At 44.6% G+C, this 25,588-nt stretch overlaps 2 protein-coding genes across 2 annotated transcripts in view; one reads left to right on the forward strand and one right to left on the reverse strand.

Moving 5' to 3' along the window:
- Positions 1-3,490, reverse strand: part of LOC139751129 (uncharacterized) — a 248,865-nt gene extending 245,375 nt beyond the window's left edge. Inside the window, exon 1 of the mRNA XM_071666228.1 lies at positions 3,141-3,490. Within this exon, the coding sequence (XP_071522329.1) occupies positions 3,141-3,199 (59 nt within the window). The 5' untranslated portion in view covers positions 3,200-3,490. The remainder of the gene's footprint in view (positions 1-3,140) is intronic.
- A 780-nt stretch (positions 3,491-4,270) lies between these two features.
- Positions 4,271-25,588, forward strand: part of LOC139751357 (cytoplasmic dynein 2 light intermediate chain 1) — a 55,600-nt gene continuing 34,282 nt past the window's right edge. Inside the window, exons 1-4 of the mRNA XM_071666718.1 lie at positions 4,271-4,414; positions 7,011-7,158; positions 19,073-19,174; positions 23,200-23,373. Coding sequence (XP_071522819.1) covers positions 4,404-4,414; positions 7,011-7,158; positions 19,073-19,174; positions 23,200-23,373 — 435 coding nt within the window. The 5' untranslated portion in view covers positions 4,271-4,403. The remainder of the gene's footprint in view (positions 4,415-7,010; positions 7,159-19,072; positions 19,175-23,199; positions 23,374-25,588) is intronic.

Raw genomic sequence — 25,588 nt, forward strand, 5'->3', positions numbered from 1 at the left:
GGGGGGGTGCCATTTCATGTGTGGCGTGGTGGCGACAGGAATAGATGAAGGCAGCAAGTATAAATATGTACATATGTATATATGTATATGTCTGTGTATGTATATGTATGTATACATTGAAATGTATAGGTATGTATACGTGCATGTGTGGGCATTTATGTATATGCATGTGTATGTGGGTGGGTTGGGCCATTCTTTCATGTGTTTCCTTGCGCTACCTCACAACACAGGAGACGGCGACTAAGTATAATAAATATATAAAAATATTTACTGCAATATCATCCAAACCTGCCATCTTGTCAGATTTCATCTTCCGCAAAGCTTTCACTACCTCTTCTCTCCTGACCAAACCATTCTCCCTGACCCTCTCACTTCGCACACCATCCCAACCACAACCAAAACACCCTACATCTGCCACTCTAAATTTCCTGCCCACATCTGAATAGGTCTAACCACAAGAGCAACAACTCCATACAGATGCCATACATTCCCCACGACTCTAATTATCCTGAAAAACCTCTAGCCTGTCAGTTACAAACATATCACCTTTGCAGGAAGATGTCACATACATTCTAGGAATGTCTGAATAAATCCGTACTCTCTTAAGTCATAAACAGATGTCATACATCACCTGCAACTCTAATTAGCCCAGAAAAAATTCTTAAACCTTTCAGTTACTCACAGATAACCACTGTGAGAAGAGATCATGTGCTTCACCGAATGACCTACCTTGCTGGGTACATAATGGCTTTAAATGGTGGCAGTATTCAAAGACTTAACCAATCAATATTGTAGTTAAGTGTGTACAGTGCTAAGAGAGCATTCTACACTCACTGAGCACCACTAGGAGAGCATTCTACAGTCACTGAGCACCATTTCCACGCAAACCTTTTTATATCGTCAAATAGCCTTTTAAACCTTTGTAAACTGACAGCTTTCACTGTATTAAGGTTTACATGTCTGAGTCAATGTGGCTATGTGAGTGGCTCAAAATATTTCAGATTTTGCTATTTTCACACAATCTAAGATTTTTTTTCCTTTGGTCAAGACCAAAAGGTAAATCATATTCACTACAGGAATGAAGTAATATCATGTGAAAAGACAACATGGTAAGCACATAAAATTCTTGGAAATTGTCTTTGTGCTTGATATGTGCCTCATCAAAGCCATACTGTGTTTTCAATCTCTGTCCGTCAAGACAGGGAGTTTTGTATAAGCAAGAAATTTCCAGGAATTTTGTGACTACCCATTTGTATTGAGTCTGAAGAGTTTGACAATTGTGGAGCCTCATCTTTTGAACTTTATCTACCATAATATTTTGCCTATGATATTTTGCTATATGGCATGTAAAACTCAACTAGTAAATTAAAGTTAAGAATAGAGTTGTGCGAGTTACATGTCAAATGATAAACATGCAAGATGGAAACTTCACATTTTTAGGATGAATGTCAATAAACCACATGTGTGTGAAGCAGAAAGAAAAGACAGCAACCCCTGCCAGGGAGGGTAATGTAACAGCCACTGGTGTGCTGGCTCACTTCTCTGCTGTCTCTAGCACTACCGATAACCTGATGGTAGTAATGTGCAATCCTGGTCTGTTGTTACCAGCTATCTATCACCTTCTACCTGCACATACAACTGTTTGCAACTGCATACCATATTGCATAATGCCCCGACAAAAATGAAAAATACCAGAATGAAAAAATTCTAAAATCTGTATCAAAATATTTGTCTTAATTCATTTAGCTTTCCTTGATCATAGCAGTTACATATGTTTTCCTAATTCATAGGTAAATTCATGCGACTACATGCCCCCAGAATATCATCACCTGGCCATCCCCAAAACAGGCATATGTATAAAGTTTCAAATTTGTATTGTCCCTAAGTTCTCAGGTTAATATGAATATGTCCAAAGACAGACAGATAGATGTAGGGTGACTGTTATGTCCAATAAACACTGCAAGTAGCTGAGAAACATAAAAAGTATTTCAAGAATGACATCAAAATAACAAGCAGTAGAAATTTACAAAACAATACATAGCAATGGATTCCTCTTTACAAAACAATACTCAACATGGGCTTAATGACACACCAGCAAAATGCCTGGGGACGAGAGGGTAAAAAGTATTGCAAAATGCACAAAAGGTGGTGAAAGATGAACATAAAGAGGCAGTGAGTTACATAGGGTGAACAAAAGTGGCAGAGACAATATAAACACAAAAAACGAGAGGACAAACACATGAGGTAGTGAGGGTACGAACACAAGAGACAGAGAAGGTGACTACAAGAGGCAGTGAGAGCAAGAACAAAGGAGGTAGAGAGAGGGTGAACATAACAGGTGGTGAAAGAGCAAACATAATAGGGAATGAGAGGGCAAACACAAGAGGCAGTGAGAGGGTAAACACAAGAAGCAGTGAGAGCAAACATAAGTGAGAGCATGAACAAATGAGTTAGAGAGAGGGTGAACATAAGAGGCAGTGAAAGAGTGAACACAAGAGGCACTGAGAGAGAAAACACAAGAGGTAGTAAGAAAGTAAGTACAAGAAGTGGTGAGAGCAAACAAAAGAGGAAGTGAGAGCATGATCAAAAGAGGTAGTGAGCTGGGTGAACATTTGAGGTGATGAGAGAGAGCACACAATAGGCAGAGTGAGGGCAAACACATGGGGCAGTGAGATGGTGAACACAAAACACAAGAGGGAGTGAGAAAGTGAACACAAGAGGTATGGGGGGAGGGGGGGGAACACATGAGGTAGTGAGAGGGCGAACTTGCGAGTAAGTAACCTGTCAACCTAAATATCGGCAGGACAACTGTACTGCCTCCACCATAACCCATGTTGGATGGTAATTAACAGATAGGGCCTGACTCCTGCAGCCAGACAGGAGATAAGTGCGACTGATTCACACAAGGTTAAGGCCAGAAGAGAGAGGTGAAGGTAGGATCGGAAAAGTTAGGGAGAGAAATTAAGAATTTGAACATGTTTTGCCACAGCTTGAGACGAGGGAGGGACTAGAACATACACAAATGGAGGCAGAAGACGACCAGGGATACACGACAGGCGACAGAGGAGGTAGAAACTTTGAGGCATCAATGAAGATAATCCACAGAAGGCCAAAGAAATGGGCTGGGTCGCCTGACTCACCGCAAAAACAGATGGTCAGCCTGCTGCTTCACCCTCTTTAACTGTCTCCCAAAATTCATGGTGTCTTTCTGGCGCCGTTTATATCACTTCACCACACATTGGAGGGGAAATTAAGGCATGGGAGGCAAATTTTCTGACAGAGCACACCACACCTACATCTCCGTCCATCACCCGAGGAAAACTGTCGTGTTTACGTCGGAGAACCTATGGTCTAGCCGTCCATATTGTCATCCTACAATCTCATTTTGGATAATTTTCAACAGTTTGAAATTCAATCTCACTGCACTGATTCACAAGAGACAAGGAATTCTTTGGAGATTATTTGATACATGTTTAATAGACACCAAAAAAAATAAATGTCACGAGCTATACGAAGTTTTCATTGGTGATTGGCTACAGCTTTCAGCCAATCATATTGCTCAGTTAGGAATGTCCGGGAAGGGAGTGCCGAGACTAATTATGGCGCGTAATTCAAATGTTAATTACTCATCATCCTATTATAAAACGATCAACTGCTTTGTGTCTTTAACTTCCCCTGCGTGAGTTTTGACATGAATTATATACAGAAATGAAGTGTCAGCGTCCCTATTGGTCACTGTGAAGCTGGCTTTTGTTTACCTCAGAAGGAGCTGGTACATTTTTCTACCTTATTCTGTTAAGAAAGGTATACAACTTTACTTGGTATGAAGTATGTTTGCCTATTTTCCGATGCTGTTCCAATTAACATGCAAGATTATGGTTTAATTAGGGTCACGAAGTTCTTAGCTTAGCGTCATTACACATGATCTGGATAGCATTACTCGGGTTCCCGAATGTCTGCCTTTAATCAGTCCACATCTATGTTAATCAACTCAAGATAAGGATATGAATCCTACATTAAATTGATCTTTAATAAGTACTTCGTCATAACTACCAGGAGCATAAATCAGTCCGTCATTGATCTGATTGGAAGCATTTATGAAATAAAGTACGAGTTAAATAGTTAAACGGAGGATATTACTACTTTCAATTTGCACAGATCTGTTTGTCACAAACAGTAATGTCTGTCTAGTTACACACACACACAAAAAAAAACTGGTGGTGAGGATACAGGTGTTGGGGTAACTAGCGCCACATTCCACGCCAGTTAGGGTCCAGCAGGGCGGTGGGTTGTGTTATTACCTTCCCCCAGGCATCTACAGGGGGATATTTCGCTACCTGGGAGCCGTGAGAAGGGAATATTATCATCGTGCAGGCAGCAACAGCTGGTACACACAGACAACCATGCCTAGAAGGTGAGTTTGTCATGAGGTAGACGAAGGAATATGAAATATCGTTGTTGTTGTATTGTGTATAACAACTTGGCTGTTGATATCAGTGATGACACACTCGTTCCAGCTAATCAATATCGTCACTGGGGTTGTACTCAAACGATATATATATATATATATATATATATATATATATATATATATATATATATATATATATATATATATATATATCCCAGGGACTTTTTTCATGGAGTTCCCGGTTTCGATGCTGCTCTACAATCAGAAGCAGGGAAGTGATGGACACCTCTGAATCGAGAGGTGCCTCAGCAAGTCTTGCTTTCATAAATGGTTGTCATTACAACTTCACTGGAGGTAACGTTTCAATGCTCGTGTAACGTCGAGCGGACGGATGTACAGAGAGTAAAGATATGTAAGAAGGATGTGGTCAAGAGTCATGTAAACAGCATTAATGTAGCTGTACCGGAGATGAGTCTCCCTGCCGGACACCCATGGCCGCTCATACAACTTGAGTTACCATCAGTATGTTTGTTCACGCGCCCAGTCCTCTGTGTAACGCCACCTCAGGTCAGGGAAGCAGAAGATTCAAAGTTGAGTGTGAGCGGTTGTCTCGCCCTGACACTGGCATACAAGAGGTACTTGGGGAGAGGGGCGTCTCCCTCCCCCAGGTGTGGCATAATGATCAGTACTCGCCTCACATGAGGAGACATCCTCAAGTTCGACTCTTGTTGGGAACAAAACTGTAAACATTATTTTTCTTCCAAATCCTGACGACCTGTGATGACCCAGCTGCAAAGCTGAAGCTGCCGGTGAGAGGATGATTAGATTACTCAAGAAAAAGAAAATTATAAATATTACATAGATAAATAAACAAATGAATAATGCCAAAAGGCGTCGCGGCTTAGTTACCCCATAATCCATGCCCTGCTGGATGGTTTAGTAAAGACTCCAGTCCTTGTCACCTGCAATATACGAGGTTGAGGATGTGAGTAAACGAGGACGTTGATCATTCTTTTGTCACAGGATGTTTTCATGGTAGACCTCCATAACATTCGCACATAACGGGACAACAAGACTGTAAAACTTCCATTAATACTCAAGTATCAGTCACCCATATATCATTATTTGTTTTCAAGATGAAATTCCACTGACAATACGGACTTTTCCATTAATACACAAGTATCAGTCACCCATACATTATCTAAATTTTCAGGATAAAATTCTACTGCCATTACGGACTTTCTCACTATGTCTGTAGAGCTCATTCGTTTCCTACTATATTCAAATCCTCAATGTAACTCTGCAATAACAACAATGTTTGTATCAATCCTATAACCTACTGTGTCTTAGAAAATCTTCATAACGAATATCGCAAAACTTGCTTCCCAAAATATGAGTGCTGTATATGTAACGATGTTTTTCTTTAAAACAGCCATTACATATCTATAAAGGATACATTGGTCTCAAGTGTGGAATACTGCTCGCATATCTGGGTTGGACCCTTCCATCTTTCTAGCCAGAGTGAAATTATAATCATTCCACTTTATCAAGTCTCCTACTATCACTCCTTTCCAGCCATGCATTTTCGTCTGCCGTTATGTTGCTGCCACTTTTCTGAAGGTGTTGTTCAAGCCTTTGGCATCGTGAGCTGGCTTTGTTCCAGCTACTGTTTTGACCAGTCTCACACAACCGGAAACTACTATCATAGTTTTGTGTAAAGTTCATCCTCACGAGGAGTGACTTCTTTCCTCGAAAAACGAAACGAATTCTCTTCCCTATCTTGGTCTTCCCTGCTATCTATTGACCTTTCTATCTTATAAAGTCGAGTCTACAACAAAGAAGGATCACAAATTATCATCGAAGTCCTTTTTCTAGTATTTTTCTTTTTTTCATTCGAGGTGGATAAATGTAGGTTATCATGATGAGGAATAGATTTAAAGGACGTTTGTTGAAACGTGAAAAGATAAGATATGTTTATGTAAGAATGTCTGACAGCTAGAATTCATATACTGAAAATACTACGAAAGAAATCTAAATGTTTCATAAAGCTAAGTCCTGAGCGACAATCTCGACTTGGCATCAGAGCACCTGAGGCGGGTGGAGTGGACAGTGAGTAAAGCAACATAAAGGTACGACAATTTAGGTTAGAACAAAATGACAACTTCATTTCCATTAGTGAGTGGTGTGCGGGGTCCCTCTGGTCTGGTGACCCATACCCTCATAGGCCACTGATCCAGTCACTCAATGAGGCAACACTCATCCACTGTTGTCCCTACCTACTCTTGTTCTCTCAGTCAGTAACAGTCAAGTAAATGTTTACCTGTAGGAAAAGTTGTGGAGGGAGACTTGCTTTTTGTGTACAGGACAACTGTAGCTTATCACTTGTAGCTTACTACATACGTATATCCTACCAAGCTTAACTATCCTTAATCCAATGTGATTCTATTTTTCATCTAAATCTTCAGCTTGGCTTACAGTATACCAGGACAAGTCAGGACCATTAATGGCTCTTGTGTACGACATTATGCCCAATGTCCCCCACCCTTTGTTTTCCCCCGTCTCTACCTGTCTTCCCCTGACGTATGTGCTGGTGTTGCAGTGCGGGCGTGGGCAGTAGTGGAGGAGGCCTCAGCGTGTGGGACGTAGCTGTAGCAGAGGCCAGACGCCGCCGCACAGAGTCCACCAGTCTGGAGGGGGAAAAGGCCCCCAGGGAGGCAACCCTTCTACTCGTCGGCACTCGTTCAGCGGTAATATAAAATATTCAACAGCTGCTCGCATTCAGATTACTGCTATCCACAAACATCATGAAAAGCTTTATTTTTCCTCCTTCATATATGTAAGCGCTTGTAAGTGGTTATTGTATACGTTCGATTTAGTGGGTTTTTTTTTGTTTGTTTGTTTTTTGACAGCGAATGACACCTGTATTTGCTGAGGCTAGCTAGGAAAGGAAGGGGTCTGGTTGTGTAATGGCTCAGCTGACAATCCTCGCTGAGCCAGTAGCTTGGATTTTGCTGTTGTTGGACCAACGATGTAGTTTACTTGTTCTTTGATGGTTAGATGTGGTTTGTGGTATAATGCGATTTGCTCCTCTTCTGGATTTTTGTATATTGTTGGGACTCTGAAAATGAAATTTAGTGTGCTGAAAAGTTCTCAGTTAAAGTTCTTTTTTTATTTTCAAAATATGAACTAAAACTGTTCCTACATGGTCTATAAAACAGTAGAAAAGAGTAATCTTGGTGCTTCATTATTTTTTGAGAATAGTTCCCACTTGTTTGCGTTAATGATAAGTTTTTTCTCCACCTCTTAATGTCGTTACAGTCACATTTATTATCTAATTTTGGTATATTTATGGTTGGTACTGTTCATCTGAGGTTGCAGATATTTTTCTTTTTCCAATCTATAGTTAATTAGGATGGCTCTCCATATAAGATGTGGTAATATTCAACCTACGAATTGTAGTCATATCTGTATTTTGCACATATTAAACTGGTTGTCATGATGGCAGGTTGTGTCCGGAGCTTACAAAACAGAAAATGCTTCAAAAGGCTCAGGTTAAACACCAGGCGGGATTCTCAGCCATTTTCTGCTAGTGTATTTCACCATCAAATACATAACTCAGTTCCCATCGATAAGTCGTGTGTTGGTCTAATGGATTTACGAGTTTATAGTGTTCTTGGAAGGTAGTGACTCCAAGACCAACCTGACCCTTCTTCCCCATTTCTTTCAACTCACCAAATGACAAATATGTTAGTTACAGCTAGGAAGATAATGTATGTCAACGCCACGTCGAACTCGGGCCATTGATAGATGCCAGTCACCCATGAAGGAAAACGTATATCTGATTCGTTACTTAGTCGTATTCTTGAAATTGAAATGCTTTACTGAAGTAATTATTACGTTAGCAGGACAGGGTAGCATACCATCCATATACCACCATGTCTCCACGGGGAATATATAAAAAGTTATTTTAAGAAATATCCTGAATGCAGTGTATGTAGCAAGAACAGTTTTAACATCCAGTCATTAAACAAATTTGTTCTTTAACAGTTCAAAATTCACTATTGCTCTTTAGAGGTAGCTTTTCCCAGCCTGATACATAAGATTTCAGCGTCTCCCTTGTATTAAGGTTTGCAAGCTTGGCACTTCTGTATATTCATATGCAAATATGATGATTGTGTCCCAGTCTCAGCATTACATTATCAGCAGAGCTTAGCTAAGCTACTCCTACACATTGCACTGGGATTTTTAGAGCACGTGCAAGTACTGCTGCAGATTATCATTATACAAAGTAATTATAACCAATATGTCTGCCCATTCGCCTCTTTTCATGCATTATCTCCTTGTGCTCACTTTACCAACATATCTACGTACATATGTACATCTTTTCCAAGACTTTTTTACTAACTCAGTGAGTTGACCGAGATGGATATCCACACATAACTGGCGCTTCACATGCTGTATACACATTGTATACTGTTTCTTGCATGACTACCGCAAGTCGTTTATGAAAATATTGATCACATAACACTGATATGAGTTTACTACACTAGGCCTCCAGTGCACTTTGTATATCCGTTTACCTTTCTGTAAATCAACATAACTCGCACCGTTGGTCATCATGACGCACTCACGGGCCGCCCAGGGTCGAACACATTGATTCGAATCCTGGTTGAGAGAGTCGGTCCTCAGTCAACCCAGCTGTTCATCCATCCCTCGGGATTGGATGATAGAATGAGTACGTGTCTCAGGCTAGGGTGCACACATAGCGTTGATGAGATGGCCGTGATCAAGGCTCCAGTTGCCCGTGCAGGCTCTGCTGGCATAAACCAAAAGTTCCAGGTGAGGATCGCGTCGATGATGTGGCTGGGGTGATGTGCTGTTGGTAGAGAACTTTTCGCAACGTATTAACATAAAATGTCACAATCAACGGAATGAAATTAAACGAAATGGCTTGTTCTATTAAGTTCTATCCAAGAACATTGAAAAAGGCCAAAATATGAGGGTTGATCGCTTGACTGCTTCTCACCTACTACATGATTTTTTTTATGTAAAGGCTCCAGTCATGGACAAAAATCCACATCAAGGCCGGGCCTTAATTGAAATATAGAAATATGAAACTGAAAAGAAAACACAAGGGGAAGTATTTACGAATTTTAAAAGAAGTGAAAGATCTGTCTTTTGAAATGTGCCAGGTCGCAGTTATTGGGAAAAACATGAGAAGATAGTTCCAAATCTTCGACGTGTAGGGAAAGGGAAAGAAGTAGCTATCAAGACGGCTCACCCTTGAGCTGCCGATGGCAACATGATCATGTGACGCAGCAGCTTGCCGAGTATTGCATGGTTTAGCTAGTAGTGGGGGCACACAAGCAGCCAGCTCCCGGGAGCAGAAACCAAAGTATTACCTATAGAACAGGGAAAGTGAACCAACATTGTGGCGAAGGGCAAAGGAGTCAAGTTTGGAAGTTTGTCTGAGACAGTTAATAAGTTGGATCGCTTTCGACTCATCTCTGTCAAGTAAGCATACAGAGCTAGAACCATCCCAGATGTGAGAGCAGTACTCTATACAAGAACAAATCAAGTGTTCAGATGAAAAGTTTCGACATCTAAACAGGACACCCAGTTTCTTAGAGGCAGAATTAGCTTTTCCTGTAATGTGGGGTTTCCAAGAAAGAGTGGATGTTACAGTAATACCAAGTGAGTTCATTGGCTCAAGAGGTGGAATTACAGAACCGTCAAATGAGATACGAGAATTGTGAGGAGCTTTCGATAAAGAGATGGGTAGAAATAGGATCTTGGAGGCATTAAACTTAACAAGATTTTGCCTACCCCACTGAGAAATCCTGTCCAAGTCTGAGTTTATTGAGGAAGCTGTGTTAAGATGCAGATCGAGTGAGAGAAGAGGGAGCAGAATTGAAGGATGTGGATGAAAGCAGAGTTGAGTCGTCAGCGTATGAGTGCATTGGATTATTTGTGGAGGAGAGGAAATTGTTGATAAAAAGGAGAAAAAGGGTAGGGAACAGGACAGAACCTTGAGGGACACCTCTGTTGATGGAGAAACGGGGGAGGCTGATCCATCAACAACCACAGAGACAGATCGGCCGGAGAGGAAGCCAGATATGAACGAGCAAAGTGAGGGAGGGAAGGCAAGAGAGGGGAGCTTAAAGATGAGTCCCCGATGCCACACACTGTCAAAAGCCGTAGATATGTCAAGGGCAACTACACATGACTTCCCCTAATCTTTCAGGGATGATGACCAGACATTGGTGAGATAAGACCGAATATCACCAGTGGATCTCGCCTTACGGAAGCCATCCTGGTGATCAGAGAGAAGAGTGTGATTTTCGAGGTGATTAAGGATATGGAGGTTGAGGAGGGATTCAAAAATTTGGAAATGGTAGATGTCAACGCAATAGAACGATAGTTAGAGGGGTCAGAACGGTCACCCTTCTTAGTGATGGGATGTATCAAGACACGTTGCCAAGGAGAAGGAAAAGTTGTGGTTTTTAAACAGAAACGGAACAGACGAGCAAGCACAGGGGCAAGTCCAGAGGCACACTTAGTCCACAGGGATGGATGTCATCAGGAGCATAAGTCTTGTTTGTGTCCAGAGAAAGAAGCGGTTTTTGGACAGTCCGAAACGAGATTACGTGAAGAGGTATAGCATTAGTAAGAGCGAGCATCAGTGGGTGAAGGAATGTTAGAGTCATCCAAGGTGGAGTTAGAGGAGACATGGGAACCAAAGAGAGTTGCTTTGTCAACAGGAGAGAGACAGCTGTAGTCCCGTCAGAACGGGAAAGTGAAAGAAAGGTAGAGCGACAGAAGTTGTTAGAGATGCCCTTAGCTAAAGACCAGAAAGACGTATCAGTGGATGACGAGGAGAGGTTATTGTACTTCCTGTGAATAAAGGAACTCTTTGCGTCACAGGTAACATGCTTGTAGCGATTACGGGCAGTGATAAAAGCTGAATGGGAGCCAGAGGAAGGAGAGGTTTTCCAAGCCTGATATGTCTGATCCCTTGTTTGACAGTAATTTACCCAGGGAAAGTCAGAAAAGAAGTTACGTAAGTTATTCGAGTCAGCTTTGTTGAGGTGTCAGTATCTAAGCTTAGAGGGGGCTGCTGGAGGGGGGGGGGGCGTTAGAATAGATACATTCATGAAAGTGTGATCAGATGAACCAACTGGGGGTGATATTGTGTGTTTACAGCGGGATGGACTAGAGGTGAAACACAAATCCAGAATATTATGAGAGTGGTCACAGTGGTCAGGAATATAGGTGGGATGGGAGATCATTTGCTCTAAATCACTGAGAAAGGAGAACGTGAAGGATTCAATCCCTCCACCATCCGTATGGGAGGAATTCAACCTTTCCCTATGGTGAACGTTGAAATGCTCGAGGTAGAGGATCTCAGCTTGCGGGTGAGAGGATGTCACAGTCTCATGGCGGGAGTTTAGATGGTCGAAGTACATAAAATTTTTAGGATGAAGAGAGCAAGAGGTGAAACACAGGACAAGTGTGGCAGTAGGGATATAGACGAGCCATACAACATCAAAGTTTGGGAACTCAAGATCCTTGAGGCGTGCAACAGCGGTGTTGTTGTTGGAATAAGCTCAAACACCACAGTTGAGCCGGAATCATGAGTGGAGGTTACAGTAGGATGTGAGAAAGGGACGAGTGAGAACATCATTAGAGAACTGTGTCTCAGAGAGAAGTAAGATATGAGGAGAGGTACGAGACCGATGATGGTGTTCAACTGAGGAGAGGTTACTAGAGAGACCAAGAATGTTGGTATAGTGAATAGAAACAGAGGAAGGTTTAACAGAGAGGGAAGATGGTGTGAGGGGCCGGCACTACTACTGCCAGAACCCTCTGTTACACGAGACTCAGACACAAACCCAGAGATTCTTAGCACTCCATGATGCCCGGGACTAGCGGGCCAGAGATTTGACGCACTCTGGCATAATGATACATGAGTGGACAGGAACTGTCAAGAGTACTTATGTGAAAAGGTAATACAAATAAGTAAGGTTTGATTATATGTATGGTGCTGGTAAGATGGTAGGACTACCTTAACGTTCATCAGCCAGGAGGGCAGTACCACCGTGAGCGGCTGTTGTCAATGTGTTGCTCCAAGGGTCGGGGGACGGGATGATCCTTGAGTTAGCTGGGTACCGGGAGTGGCCAGAACACTACCATCTGAGCCCTCCCTCTGACTGCTGGCAGAGTCACACAGTAAAGTGTAGTCAGACGAGTATGCCATAAATACATCCACTCTGTGACCAGCTTCTGAAGTTTTCCTGGAGGGTAGCCACCACACAAGTATCATCTGCAAACAAAAACTGATTCACCTCCTATTCCCCCCTACCGCCAGCACACTGCAGACCCTCCAATCACTTTACGTCTCTGCATTCATCTCCCTTTACAACCCATCCATAAACATATTAAACAGAAATGTTTGCATCACAAACTCTTGACACAGACCAACCTTCACCAAGAACCACTCACCTTTCTCCCTTCCTACTTGCACAGATGCCTTACTCTTCTGGTAAAATTCCTAACTGCATTTAGTAACATCCCATTTACCCATTACAATCATAGTCTCATATATGGCCTCCCTGTCAACACCAGCATATACTTTCTCCAGATCTTTAAATGTCACATACAATTCACTCTCTTCCACATATTACTCACACAATTTCTTCAACATAAACGCCTGGTCCAAAAGTCCTACATAAGCCAGACCGTTCCAATGCTCTGTCCATGCTAGCAACCCTTAATCATCATTCCTCTATATACCACATCAGGCACACCGCAGTCTAAGCATTCACTCTTGTCCAATTAGCCATTACATAAGGACACTATTGATACATTGGAAGTTGGTCAGTGTAACACCATTTTAGAAGTTCTCGCGTTATCTGGTTGATGTCCGTTGTTGGCAAACGTACGGCAGCAAGAATCATTTAAGACAACACTGTATGCACGTCATGTTATGATTGATGTTTCCCGCCATCCGTACTTTATCTTCTCCGAGAAGGGCATGTTTTAGTGTCGTGTATCATCCTGATTATTTCTTCTTTATCTTTGTACTTTCGCTCTCAGTAGTTAGAATTCATTGAAGGAATTATATATATATATATATATGTATATATATATATATATATATATATATATATATATATATATATATATATATATATATATATATATATATATATATATATATATATATATATATATATATATATCAACAACACTATGAACTCTTCTCCATAGTTACCCTTCCCATTATGTACTATCTGAATGGATGGGTCATCATCATCTACTATATGAGGACTCGTAAGGTCATCTCGTATAAGGAGGAGCAACCCTCCTCTTCTGTCTTCATCTCTCCTTGCTGTCACTACTTCTTTGCATAGGAAAGATGAGATCTTATTCAGTTAGCATAGTTTCCACAGCTCCAACATCAGGTGGTGTTTCCATTATATGATCCTTAAATTCCACTTGTGTCATTTACTGCTAATTCGTCAGCATTTGTAGACACAAGTCTCAGTCAGACATCACCACCAAGTAACATTCCTGACGTCTTTGCAATGCCAGCGGGGCTCTTCCCATCCTCTTGCCTCATTTAGGGTCTCCCGTTTGTGTCCTCTGACTATCCTTTGCTTGTCTCCCTCTCTTTCTTGGGTCAATTCGTTTCATGAATACCTTACTGAACTTCATCTTGTTTTTGAGTCCTTTTTCCTGGGTAGGTACAGCGCCTGTTGGCCAGATGACCCCAGGGCAACCGTAATTGCAGATGCCTTTATGTTGCCAGTAGAACCACAGACGCTTTCCCTGCGTGTGGCAGTTCGACAGCCGCCTCCAGAAATATATAAATATGAACATTACTTGTTTCAGAGTTTCTCTTTACCCGATGTACGATCAGTTCTCATTAAAAGAATTATAGATTGACATCTGTTGTTCTCCTGCTTTAGTTATCTCTGTAGATTTGGTGCCACCAACTTTATGGCGAAGTCCAATAGTTCTCACCTCTCTCTCTCTCTCTCTCTCTCTCTCTCTCTCTCTCTCTCTCTCTCTCTCTCTCTCTCTCTCTCTCTCTCTCTCTCTCTCTCTCTCACACACACACACACACACGTTTTGGTAACAAACACTTGACCATATAACCTTTGAACTTTTCCTTAACATTTGATCGACAAGACCCAGGTCTTGCTGACTGCTGGCTCTAACATGGCATACCACTGTAGTATCTCAGCTTCTGTTGTGCCCCCCAGGTTCCCCTACCACTGCATCAGTCATCATACTCCGATGACCAGCCCAGGAACCTACTCCTCCCTTTCCAGCACAGGAACCTACTCGTCCCTCCCTGCGCAGGAACCTACTCGTCCTCTCCCTGCCCAGGAACCTACTCCTCCCCTCCCAGCCCAGGAACCTACTCGTCCCTCCCTGCACAGGAACCTACTCGTCCTCTCCCTGCCCAGGAACCTACTCCTCCCCTCCCAGCCCAGGAACCTACTCGTCCCTCCCTGCACAGGAACCTACTCGTCCCTCCCTGCACAGGAACCTACTCGTCCCCTCCCAGCCCAGGAACCTACTCCTCCCCTCCCAGCCCAGGAATCTACTCGTCCCTCCCTGCACAGGAACCTACTCGTCCTCTCCCTGCCCAGGAACCTACTCGTCCTCTCCCTGCCTAGGAACCTACTCGTTCCCTCCCTGCCCTGGAACCTACTCGTCCTCTCCCTGCCCAGGAACCTACTCGTTCTCTCCCTGCCCAGGAACCTACTCGTCCCCTCCGTGCCCAGTGGTTTCAGGGTTTCTCCCTTTGTGATGTAGACCAGTACTCCTGTTCAACGTTTTCTTGGTCTTCCAATAAAGCATCTTTTGATCCGTGTTACCTTTATCCCTCTGGTTGTGTCCCCTCTGAACCTCCTGACCTGATGCCACTCTGTCTTCATGATCATTGACGAATCTTTCATTCTCAGGGTTCCCATCTTAACTTGCGACGCTCCGCTCGATCCTTAATTTGATTTCCCAGTTTCCCCCTCTAGTGGGGCCAAGTGAGGATATTCCCTCTCAGGCTCAGTCATATGTTCTTAACGCTACTTCGCTAACGCGGGAAATGGCTAATATGTAAGAAAGAAGGTGTGTTGAAATGGTTTGGACACAGGAGAGAACGAGTGAGGAAAGATTGACAAAGAGGATATATGTGTCAGAGGTGGTGAGAAGGAGGAGAAGTGGGAGACCAAATTGGAGGTGGAAGGATGGAGTGAAAAGGATTCTGAGTGATCGGGGCCTGAACATGCAGGAGGGTGAAAGGCGTGCAAGGAATAGAGTGAATTGGAACGATGTGGTATACAGGGGTCGACGTGCTGTCAGTTGATTGAACCAGGGCATGTGAAGCGTCTGGGGTAAACCATGGAAAGTTTTGTGGGGCCTGGGGCTGGATGTGGAAAGGGAGCTGGTGCTTTCGGTGCATTATACATGACAGCTAGAGACTGAGTGTGAACGAATGTGGCCTTTGTTGTCTTTTCCTGCTGCTACCTCGCTGGAGGGGGGGGTATGCTATGTCATGTTTGGCGGGGTGACGTGGAGAATGGATGAAGGCGGCAAGTGTGGGTGTGTATATATGTATATGTATGTATACGTTGAAAAGTGTATTATGTATATATGCGTGTGTGGGCGTTTCTGTATACACATGTGGGTGGGTTGGGCCATTCCTCGTTTGTTTACTTGCGCTACCTCGCTGACGCGGGAGACGGCGATTAAGTATAATATATATATATATATATATATATATATAATGAGTGGGAGATGTATAAAAGAAAGAGGCAGGAGGTCAAGAGAAAGGTGCAAGAGGTGAAAAAGAGGGCAAATGAGAGTTGGGGTGAGAGAGTATCATTAAATTTTAGGGAGAATAAAAAGAGGTAAATAAAGTGCGTAAGACAAGGGAGCAAATGGGAACTTCAGTGAAGGGGGCTGATGGGGAGGTGATAACAAGTAGTGGTGATGTGAGAAGGAGATGGAGTGAGTATTTTGAAGGTTTGTTGAATGTGTTTGATGATAGAGTGGCAGATATAGGGTGTTTTGGTCGAGGTGGTGTGCAAAGTGAGAGGGTTAGGGAAAATGATTTGGTAAACAGAGAAGAGGTAGTAAAAGCTTTGCGGGAGATGAAAGCCGGCAAGGCAGCAGGTTTGGATGGTATTGCAGTGGACTTTATTAAAAAAGGGGGTGACTGTATTGTTGACTGGTTGGTAAGGTTATTTAATGTATGTATGATTCATGGTGAGGTGCCTGAGGATTGGCGGAATGCGTGCATAGTGCCATTGTACAAAGGCAAATGGGATAAGAGTGAGTGCTCAAATTACAGAGGTATAAGTTTGTTGAGTATTCCTGGTAAATTATATGGGAGGGTATTGATTGAGAGGGTGAAGGCATGTACAGAGCATCAGATTGGGGCAGAGCAGTGTGGTTTCAGAAGTGGTAGAGGATGTGTGGATCAAGTGTTTGCTTTGAAGAATGTATGTGAGAAATACTTAGAAAAGCAAAAGGATTTGTATGTAGCATTTATGGATCTGGAGAAGGCATATGATAGAGTTGATAGAGATGCTCTGTGGAAGGTACTAAGAATATATGGTGTGGGAGGCAAGCTGTTAGAAGCAGTGAAAAGTTTTTATCGAGGATGTAAGGCATGTGTACGTGTAGGAAGAGAGGAAAGTGATTGGTTCTCAGTGAATGTAGGTTTGCGGCAGGGGTGTGTGATGTCTCCATGGTTGTTTAATTTGTTTATGGATGGGGTTGTTAGGGAGGTGAATGCAAGAGTTTTGGAAAGAGGGGCAAGTATGCAGTCTGTTGGGGATGAGAGAGCTTGGGAAGTGAGTCAGTTGATGTTCGCTGATGATACAGCGCTGGTGGCTGATTCATGTGAGAAACTGCAGAAGCAGGTAAAGTGTGTGAAAGAAGAAAGTTAAGAGTAAATGTGAATAAGAGCAAGGTTATTAGGTACAGTAGGGTTGAGGGTCAAGTCAATTGGGTGGTAAGTTTGAATGGAGAAAAACTGGAGGAAGTAAAGTGTTTTAGATATCTGGGAGTGGATCTGGCAGCGGATGGAACCATGGAAGCGGAAGTGAATCATAGGGTGGGGGAGGGGGCGAAAATCCTGGGAGCCTTGAAGAATGTTTGGAAGTCGAGAACATTATCTCGGAAAGCAAAAATGGGTATGTTTGAAGGAATAGTGGTTCCAACAATGTTGTATAGTTGCGAGGCGTGGGCTATGGATAGAGTTGTGCGCAGGAGGGTGGATGTGCTGGAAATGAGATGTTTGAGAACAATATGTGGTGTGAGGTGGTTTGATCGAGTAAGTAATGTAAGGGTAAGAGAGATGTGTGGAAATAAAAAGAGTGTGGTTGAGAGAGCAGAAGAGGGTGTTTTGAAATGGTTTGGGCACATGGAGAGAATGAGTGAGGAAAGATTGACCAAGAGGATATATGTGTCAGAGGTGGAGGGAACGAGGAGAACTGGGAGACCAAATTGGAGGTGGAAAGATGGAGTGAAAAAGATTTTGTGTGATCGGGGCCTGAACATGCAGGAGGGTGAAAGGAGGGCAAGGAATAGAGTGAATTGGATCGATGTGGTATACCGGGGTTGACGTGCTGTCAGTGGATTGAACCAGGGCGTGTGAAGCGTCTGGGGTAAACCATGGAAAGTTATGTGGGGCCTGGATGTGGAAAGGGAGTTGTGGTTTCGGGCATTATTGTATGACAGCTAGAGACTGAGTGTGAACGAATGGTGCCTTTGTTGTCTTTTCCTAGCGCTACCTCGCACACATGAGGGGGGAGGGGGATGTTATTCCATGTGTGGCGAGGTGGCGATGGGAATAAATAAAGGCAGACAGTATGAATTATGTACATATGTATATATGTATATGTCTGTGTGTATATATATGTGTACATTGAGATGTATAGGTATGTATTTTTGAGTGTGTGGACGTGTACGTATATACATGTGTATGGAGGTGCGTTGGGCCATTTCTTTCGTCTGTTTCCTTGCGCTACCTCGCAAACGCGGGAGACAGCGACAAAGCAAAATAATAATAATAATAATAATAATAATAATAATAATATATATATATATATATATATATATATATATATATATATATATATATATATATATATATATATATATATATATATCATTTCCCGCTTTAGCGAGGTAGCGCCAGGAACAAAGAAACTGAATCATTCGCTGCCAACCAATTTCCAGTTGTTATAATTTTCTCTCTTAACACATCACGAAACCTTTGTCTCTGCTTGGTACATCTGGTCACAAGAGACTGGTCTTAATACATTGCCTTATATGCATCTGTACCAAGTGACGACCAAGCGCCGAGCTGACACAAAAACGTAACTTATGGTTAGGTTTTGCGTTTGATAAAAGGTTGTGCCAGATGCCCCGACTCATTTCCCTGCCTGTGAAGATTGTATTTTATTCATTTATTATTTATCAATGACTAAATTACTTTATATACTGTAGCTCTACTAGTCTTAAGGTATTAAACTATCCTCCCAAATTATCAATGACAGCAATGACTGTTCTGGTCCCAGACTACATAATAGTGTTGTGTGGAGCGGGTGTAGGTGAGGCTGACTGAGTGATGGTGTCGTGCAGGGCAAGACTACGCTGCTCCAGCGGTTCCTGGACCGGGAGGAGGCGCCACGCCACACCCTGGCCCTGGAGTACACCTACGGCAGGAAGACTGGCCGGACCCTGGTGAGTCCTCTCCCTGGCCCTGGCGTACACTAACAGTCAAGTCCCCATGAAAGTCCTCTCTCCCACATGGGTCCCATGTGAGTCACCTGCCACTGAGGGGTTCCCATGTAAGTCACCCACCATTGGACGGCTCTCATTTGAGTCATCCGCCACTGGACAGTCCTCATGTGAGTCACCTGCCACTGTATGGTATCCATGTAAGTCACCTGCCACTGTATGGTATCCATGTGAATCATCTGCCACTGAGCAGTCCTCATGTGAGTCATCCCGCCACTGTATGGTATCCATGTGAGTCACCCAACACTGGACAGTCCTCATGTGAGTCATCCGCCACTGTAGGGTGTCCATGTGAGTCACCCAACACTGGACTGTCCTCATGTGAGTCATCCCGCCACTGTAGGGTATCCATGTGAGTCACCCAACACTGGACAGTCCTCATGTGAGTCATCCGCCACTGTAGGGTGTCCATGTGAGTCACCCAACACTGGACAGTCCTCATGTGAGTCACCTGCAACTGTAGGGTCCCATGTGAGTCACCCACCACTGGACGGTCCTCATGTGAGTCACCTGCAACTGTAGGGTACCCATGTGAGTCACCCAACACTGGACAGTCCTCATGTGAGTCACCTGCAACTGTAGGGTACCCATGTGAGTCACCCACTACTGGACGGTCCTCATGTGAGTCACCTGCAACTGTAGGGTGCCCATGTGAGTCACCCACCACTGGACGGTCCTCATGTGAGTCATCCGCCACTGTAGGGTACCCATGTGAGTCACCCAACACTGAACAGTCTTCATGTGAGTCACCTGCAACTGTAGGGTACCCATGTGAGTCACCCACTACTGGACGGTCCTCATGTGAGTCACCTGCAACTGTAGGGTGCCCATGTGAGTCACCCAACACTGGACGGTCCTCATGTGAGTCACCTGCAACTGTAGGGTACCCATGTGAGCCACCCAACACTGAACAGTCTTCATGTGAGTCACCTGCAACTGTAGGGTACCCATGTGAGTCACCCACTACTGGACGGTCCTCATGTGAGTCACCTGCAACTGTAGGGTGCCCATGTGAGTCACCCAACACTGGATGGTCCTCATGTGAGTCACTTGCAACTGTAGGGTACCCATGTGAGTCACCCAACACTGGACAGTCCTCATGTGAGTCACTTGCAACTGTAGGGTGCCCATGTGAGTCACCCAACACTGGATGGTCCTTCATGTGAGTCACTTGCAACTGTAGGGTACCCATGTGAGTCACCCAACACTGGACAGTCTTCATGTGAGACACGTGCCATTAGAGGGTCCCCATGTGAGTCTTTTGACCCTGGTTGGTCCCCTAACCTGGTGCTGGAGGAAAAATATTGATCAAGAACACATGAGACAAAAATACAACACAGGTACACCACAACACCACAGGTGATAAAACAACACCACAAGTGATACAGGTACACCACAACACCACAGGTGATACAGGTACACAACAACACCACAGGTGACACAGGTACACCACAATGCCACAGGTGATACAGGTACACAACAACACCACAAGTGATACAGGTACACCACAACACCACAGGTGATACAGGTACACAACAACACCACAGGTGATACAGGTACACAACAACACCACAGGTGACACAGGTACACCACAATACCACAGGTGATACAGGTACACAACAACACCACAGGTGATACAGGTACACCACAACACCACAAGTGATACAGGTACACCACAACACCACAGGTGATACAGGTACACAACAACACCACAGGTGATACAGGTACACAACAACACCACAGGTGACACAGGTACACCACAATACCACAAGTGATACAGGTACACAACAACACCACAGGTGATACAGGTACACAACACCACAGGTGACACAGGTACACCACAATGCCACAGGTGATACAGGTACACAACAACACCACGGGTGATACAGGTACACATCAACACCACAGGTGATACAGGTACACATCAACACCACAGGTGATACAGGTACACAACGCCACAGTGACACAGGTACACCACAACACTACAGGTGACACAACACCCCCACAGGTGATACAGGTACACCACAACATCACAGGTGATGCAGGTGACACAATACCACAGGTGATACAGGTACACCACAACACCACAGGTGATACAGGTACACCACAACACCACAGGTGATACAGGTATACCACAACACCACAGGTGATTCAGGTACACCACAACACCACAGGTGATACAGGTACACCACAACACCACAGGTGATACAGGTACACCACAACACCACAGGTGATACAGGTACACCACAACACCACAGGTGATACAGGTACACCACAACACCACAGGTGATACAGGTACACCACAACACCACAGGTGATACAGGCACACAACAACACCACAGGTGATACAGGTACACCACAACACCACAGGTGATACAGGCACACAACAACACCACAGGTGATACAGGTACACCACAACACCACAGGTGATACATGTACACAACAACACCACAGGTGATACAGGTATACCACAACACCACAGGTGATACAGTAACAACACCACAGGTGATACAGGTACACAGTAACACCACAGGTGATACAGTAACACCACAGGTGATACATGTACACAACAATACGACAGGTGATACAGATACACCACAACACCACAGGTGATACAGGTACACAACACCACAGGTGATACAGGTACACAACAACACCACAGGTGATACAGGTCCACAACAACACCACAGGTGATACAGGTACACAGCAACACCACAGGTGATACAGTTACAACACCACAGGTGATACAGGTACACAACAACACCACAGGTGATACAGTTACAACACCACAGGTGATACAGGTACACAACAACACCACAGGTGACACAGGTATACCACAACACCACAGGTGATTCAGGTACACCACAACACCACAGGTGATACAGGTATACCACAACACCACAGGTGATACAGTTACAACACCACGGGTGATACAGGTACACCACAACACCACAGGTGATACAGGCACACAACAACACCACAGGTGATACAGGTACACCACAACACCACAGGTGATACAGGTACACCACAACACCACAGGTGATACAGGTACACCACAACACCACAGGTGATACAGGTACACAACAACACCACAGGTGATACAGGTACACCACAACACCACAGGTGATACAGGTATACCACAACACCACAGGTGATACAGTAACAACACCACAGGTGATACAGGTACACAGTAACACCACAGGTGATACAGTAACACCACAGGTGATACATGTACACAACAATACCACAGGTGATACAGATACACCACAACACCACAGGTGATACAGGTACACAACAATACCACAGGTGATACAGGTACACAACAACACCACAGGTGATACAGGTACACCACAACACCACAGGTGATACAGGTACACCACAATACCACAGGTGATACATGTACACAACAACACCACAGGTGATACAGTAACAATACCACAGGTGATACAGGTACACAACAACACCACAGGTGATACAGGTACACAACAACACCACAGGTGATACAGGTACACAACACCACAGGTGATACAGAAACAACACAACAGGTGATACAGGTGCACAACAACACCACAGGTGACACAGGTACACCACAACACCACAGTTGATACAGGTACACAACAACACTACAGGTGACACAGTAACAACACCACAGGTGATACAGGTACAGAACACCACAGGCGATACAAGTACACAAGAACACCACAGGTGACACAGGTACACCACAACACCACAGGTGATACAGTAACAACACCACAGGTGATACAGGTACAGAACACCACAGGTGATACAAGTACACAAGAACACCACAGGTGATACAGGTACAAAACAACACCACAGGTGACAGGGACTCAGTAACAACACCACAGGTAACACAGTAACAACACCACAGGTGACACAGTAACAACACCACAGGTGACACGGTGACACACGGCCCCATATCTCACCCTGTGTTACTCTTGTGTCGTCAGGTGAAGGACGTATGTCACCTGTGGGAGCTGGGGGGCGGGGCGCTCTTCACGCCCTTGCTGGCTACCCCCATCACCCCGCGGGTCGTGAGTCGTCTCACACTACTCCTCATGCTTGACCTCTCCCGACCTGACACTATATGGTCAGATCTGGAGACCCTGCTCTCTGCTCTCAAGGTCAGTATCAGGACTATACAACAACAAAAACAACAACAACAACAATAACAACAATAATAATAATAATAATAATAATAATAATAATAATAATAATAATAATAAAGTTGTTTATTAAATGGTATTGCAGCCAATAGCTGAAATATATAGGAGATATCCACCCAATTTATTTAATATATGAGTTTTAATAAGGAGATGGGATACTTAACAAACAATACACAAACAATATTATTTATGATGTTCACAATGTTTGGGACGGGATTGTTCTTGTTTGCACAAGTTCAGATGTTATGAACGTGGTTTTGGTGTTCAACTGCCACCAGGAGACGAGGGATCTTTGGTGTCATGATATAACGATGGCAAGAGTAAGGTTGTAGCTTTTCGAACTGAAGGATGACGTTCAGGTTATGGTTGGAGAGAGCTGGGAGGACCTGTGTGCTGGGCTCCTCTTTCTATGAAGTGTGGGACGGGCCAAGGATGGTCTTGTATCCCCTTCTCTGCACCATTCCCAGTAGCCTCTGTTGTGTGCTGGATGGGCAGGAAGAAGCAACCTTCTGTAGGTCTCCCTGGATTTAGATGCAGGAGGTCCATGTGTCTTGAGTCTACGAAGAAGGTTGAGATGGTAGCTGGAGGACTGCATGATGGTGCGGACGTCTTCCTTACAACTTAGTTTATTGCAGAGGGACACCAAGAAACATGGTGGACTGGACAACCTGGAGGGGACCGGGGCCTAGTGAGACAGTAGGGGGTGGGACAAGGTTGGAAGCTTGGTGGACTGGACAACCTGGAGGGGACCGGGGCCTAGTGAGACAGTAGGGGGTGGGACAGGGTTGGAAGCTTGGTGGACTGGACAACCTGGAGGGGACTGGGGCCTAGTGAGACAGTAGGGGGTGGGACAGGGTTGGAAGCGAGACTGACGTACACTTCTGATGTGGTTAATGGTCAACTGGCAGACGGTTGTCCACTGTCCCAGGGGGCTGATGTGGTTGACCACGTACTTGCATCGACCAGATATAACTAAGGCGGTGGTATCAGGTATAGGTCAAGGGTGCCAACTTTGTGGCCTGTGACAGACCACGGGTGAGGGAGTGGAAGGAGGGTATGACCCTGGGAGGCACACAGAGACTGATGCCGCCCCCACAGGGGAAGTCTGCAGTTCATGGCATGAGAATGTGGAGGGCAACGATGATGGTTGTGATGGTAGAGGGAGGTTATTACTGCTGGGTTAGGTAGGTAGGGTGGATGACATGAGGGAGGGAGGCACATGGGGACCGGCCAGGCCTGGCCTGACTTACTGGCCGGGTGTCACCTAGGCCTAGCCTGGCCTGGCCTGGTGTGGGCAGAGGTGGCCTAGACTTTAGCCAGGCTTGTGATGGGCAAGTTTGGCCAGCACGGCTGAGGCAGCCATACTCGTCCTGGTGACAGGCCAAGCCTGGCACCCGACCTCTGGCCTCTAAATGTCATCAGAACTTGACCATATCACCCTCAAGCGCGACGCTACGACCCATAAACACGACGCTACGACCTATAAACACGACGCTACGACCTATAAACACGACGCTACTACCCATAAACACGACGCTACGACATATAAAACGACGCTACGACCTATAAACACGACGCTACAACCCATAAACACGACGCTACAACCTATAAACACGACGTTACGACCCATAAACACGACGCTACGACCTATAAATACGACGCTACGACCCATAAACACGACGTTACGACCCATAAACACGACGCTACGACCCATAAACACGACGCTACGACCTATAAACACGACGCTACGACCATAAACACGACGTTACGACCCATAAACACGACGCTACGACCCATAAACACGACGCTACGACCCATAAACACGACGTTACGACCTATAAACACGACGCTACGACCCATAAACACGACGCTACGACCCATAAACACGACGCTACGACCCATAAACACGACGCTACGACCTATAAACACGACGCTACGACCCATAAACACGACGCTACGACCCATAAACACGACGCTACGACCCATAAACACGACGCTACGACCTATAAACACGACGCTACGACCCATAAACACGACGCTACGACCTATAAACACGACGCTACGACCCATAAACACGACGCTACGACCCATAAACACGACGCTAAGACCTATAAACACGACGCTACGACCCATAAACACGACGCTACGACCCATTAACACGACGCTACGACCC

The sequence above is a fragment of the Panulirus ornatus genome, chromosome 11 (genome assembly GCF_036320965.1).
Source record: "Panulirus ornatus isolate Po-2019 chromosome 11, ASM3632096v1, whole genome shotgun sequence".
In the NCBI taxonomy this organism is placed as follows: Eukaryota; Metazoa; Arthropoda; class Malacostraca; order Decapoda; family Palinuridae; genus Panulirus; species Panulirus ornatus.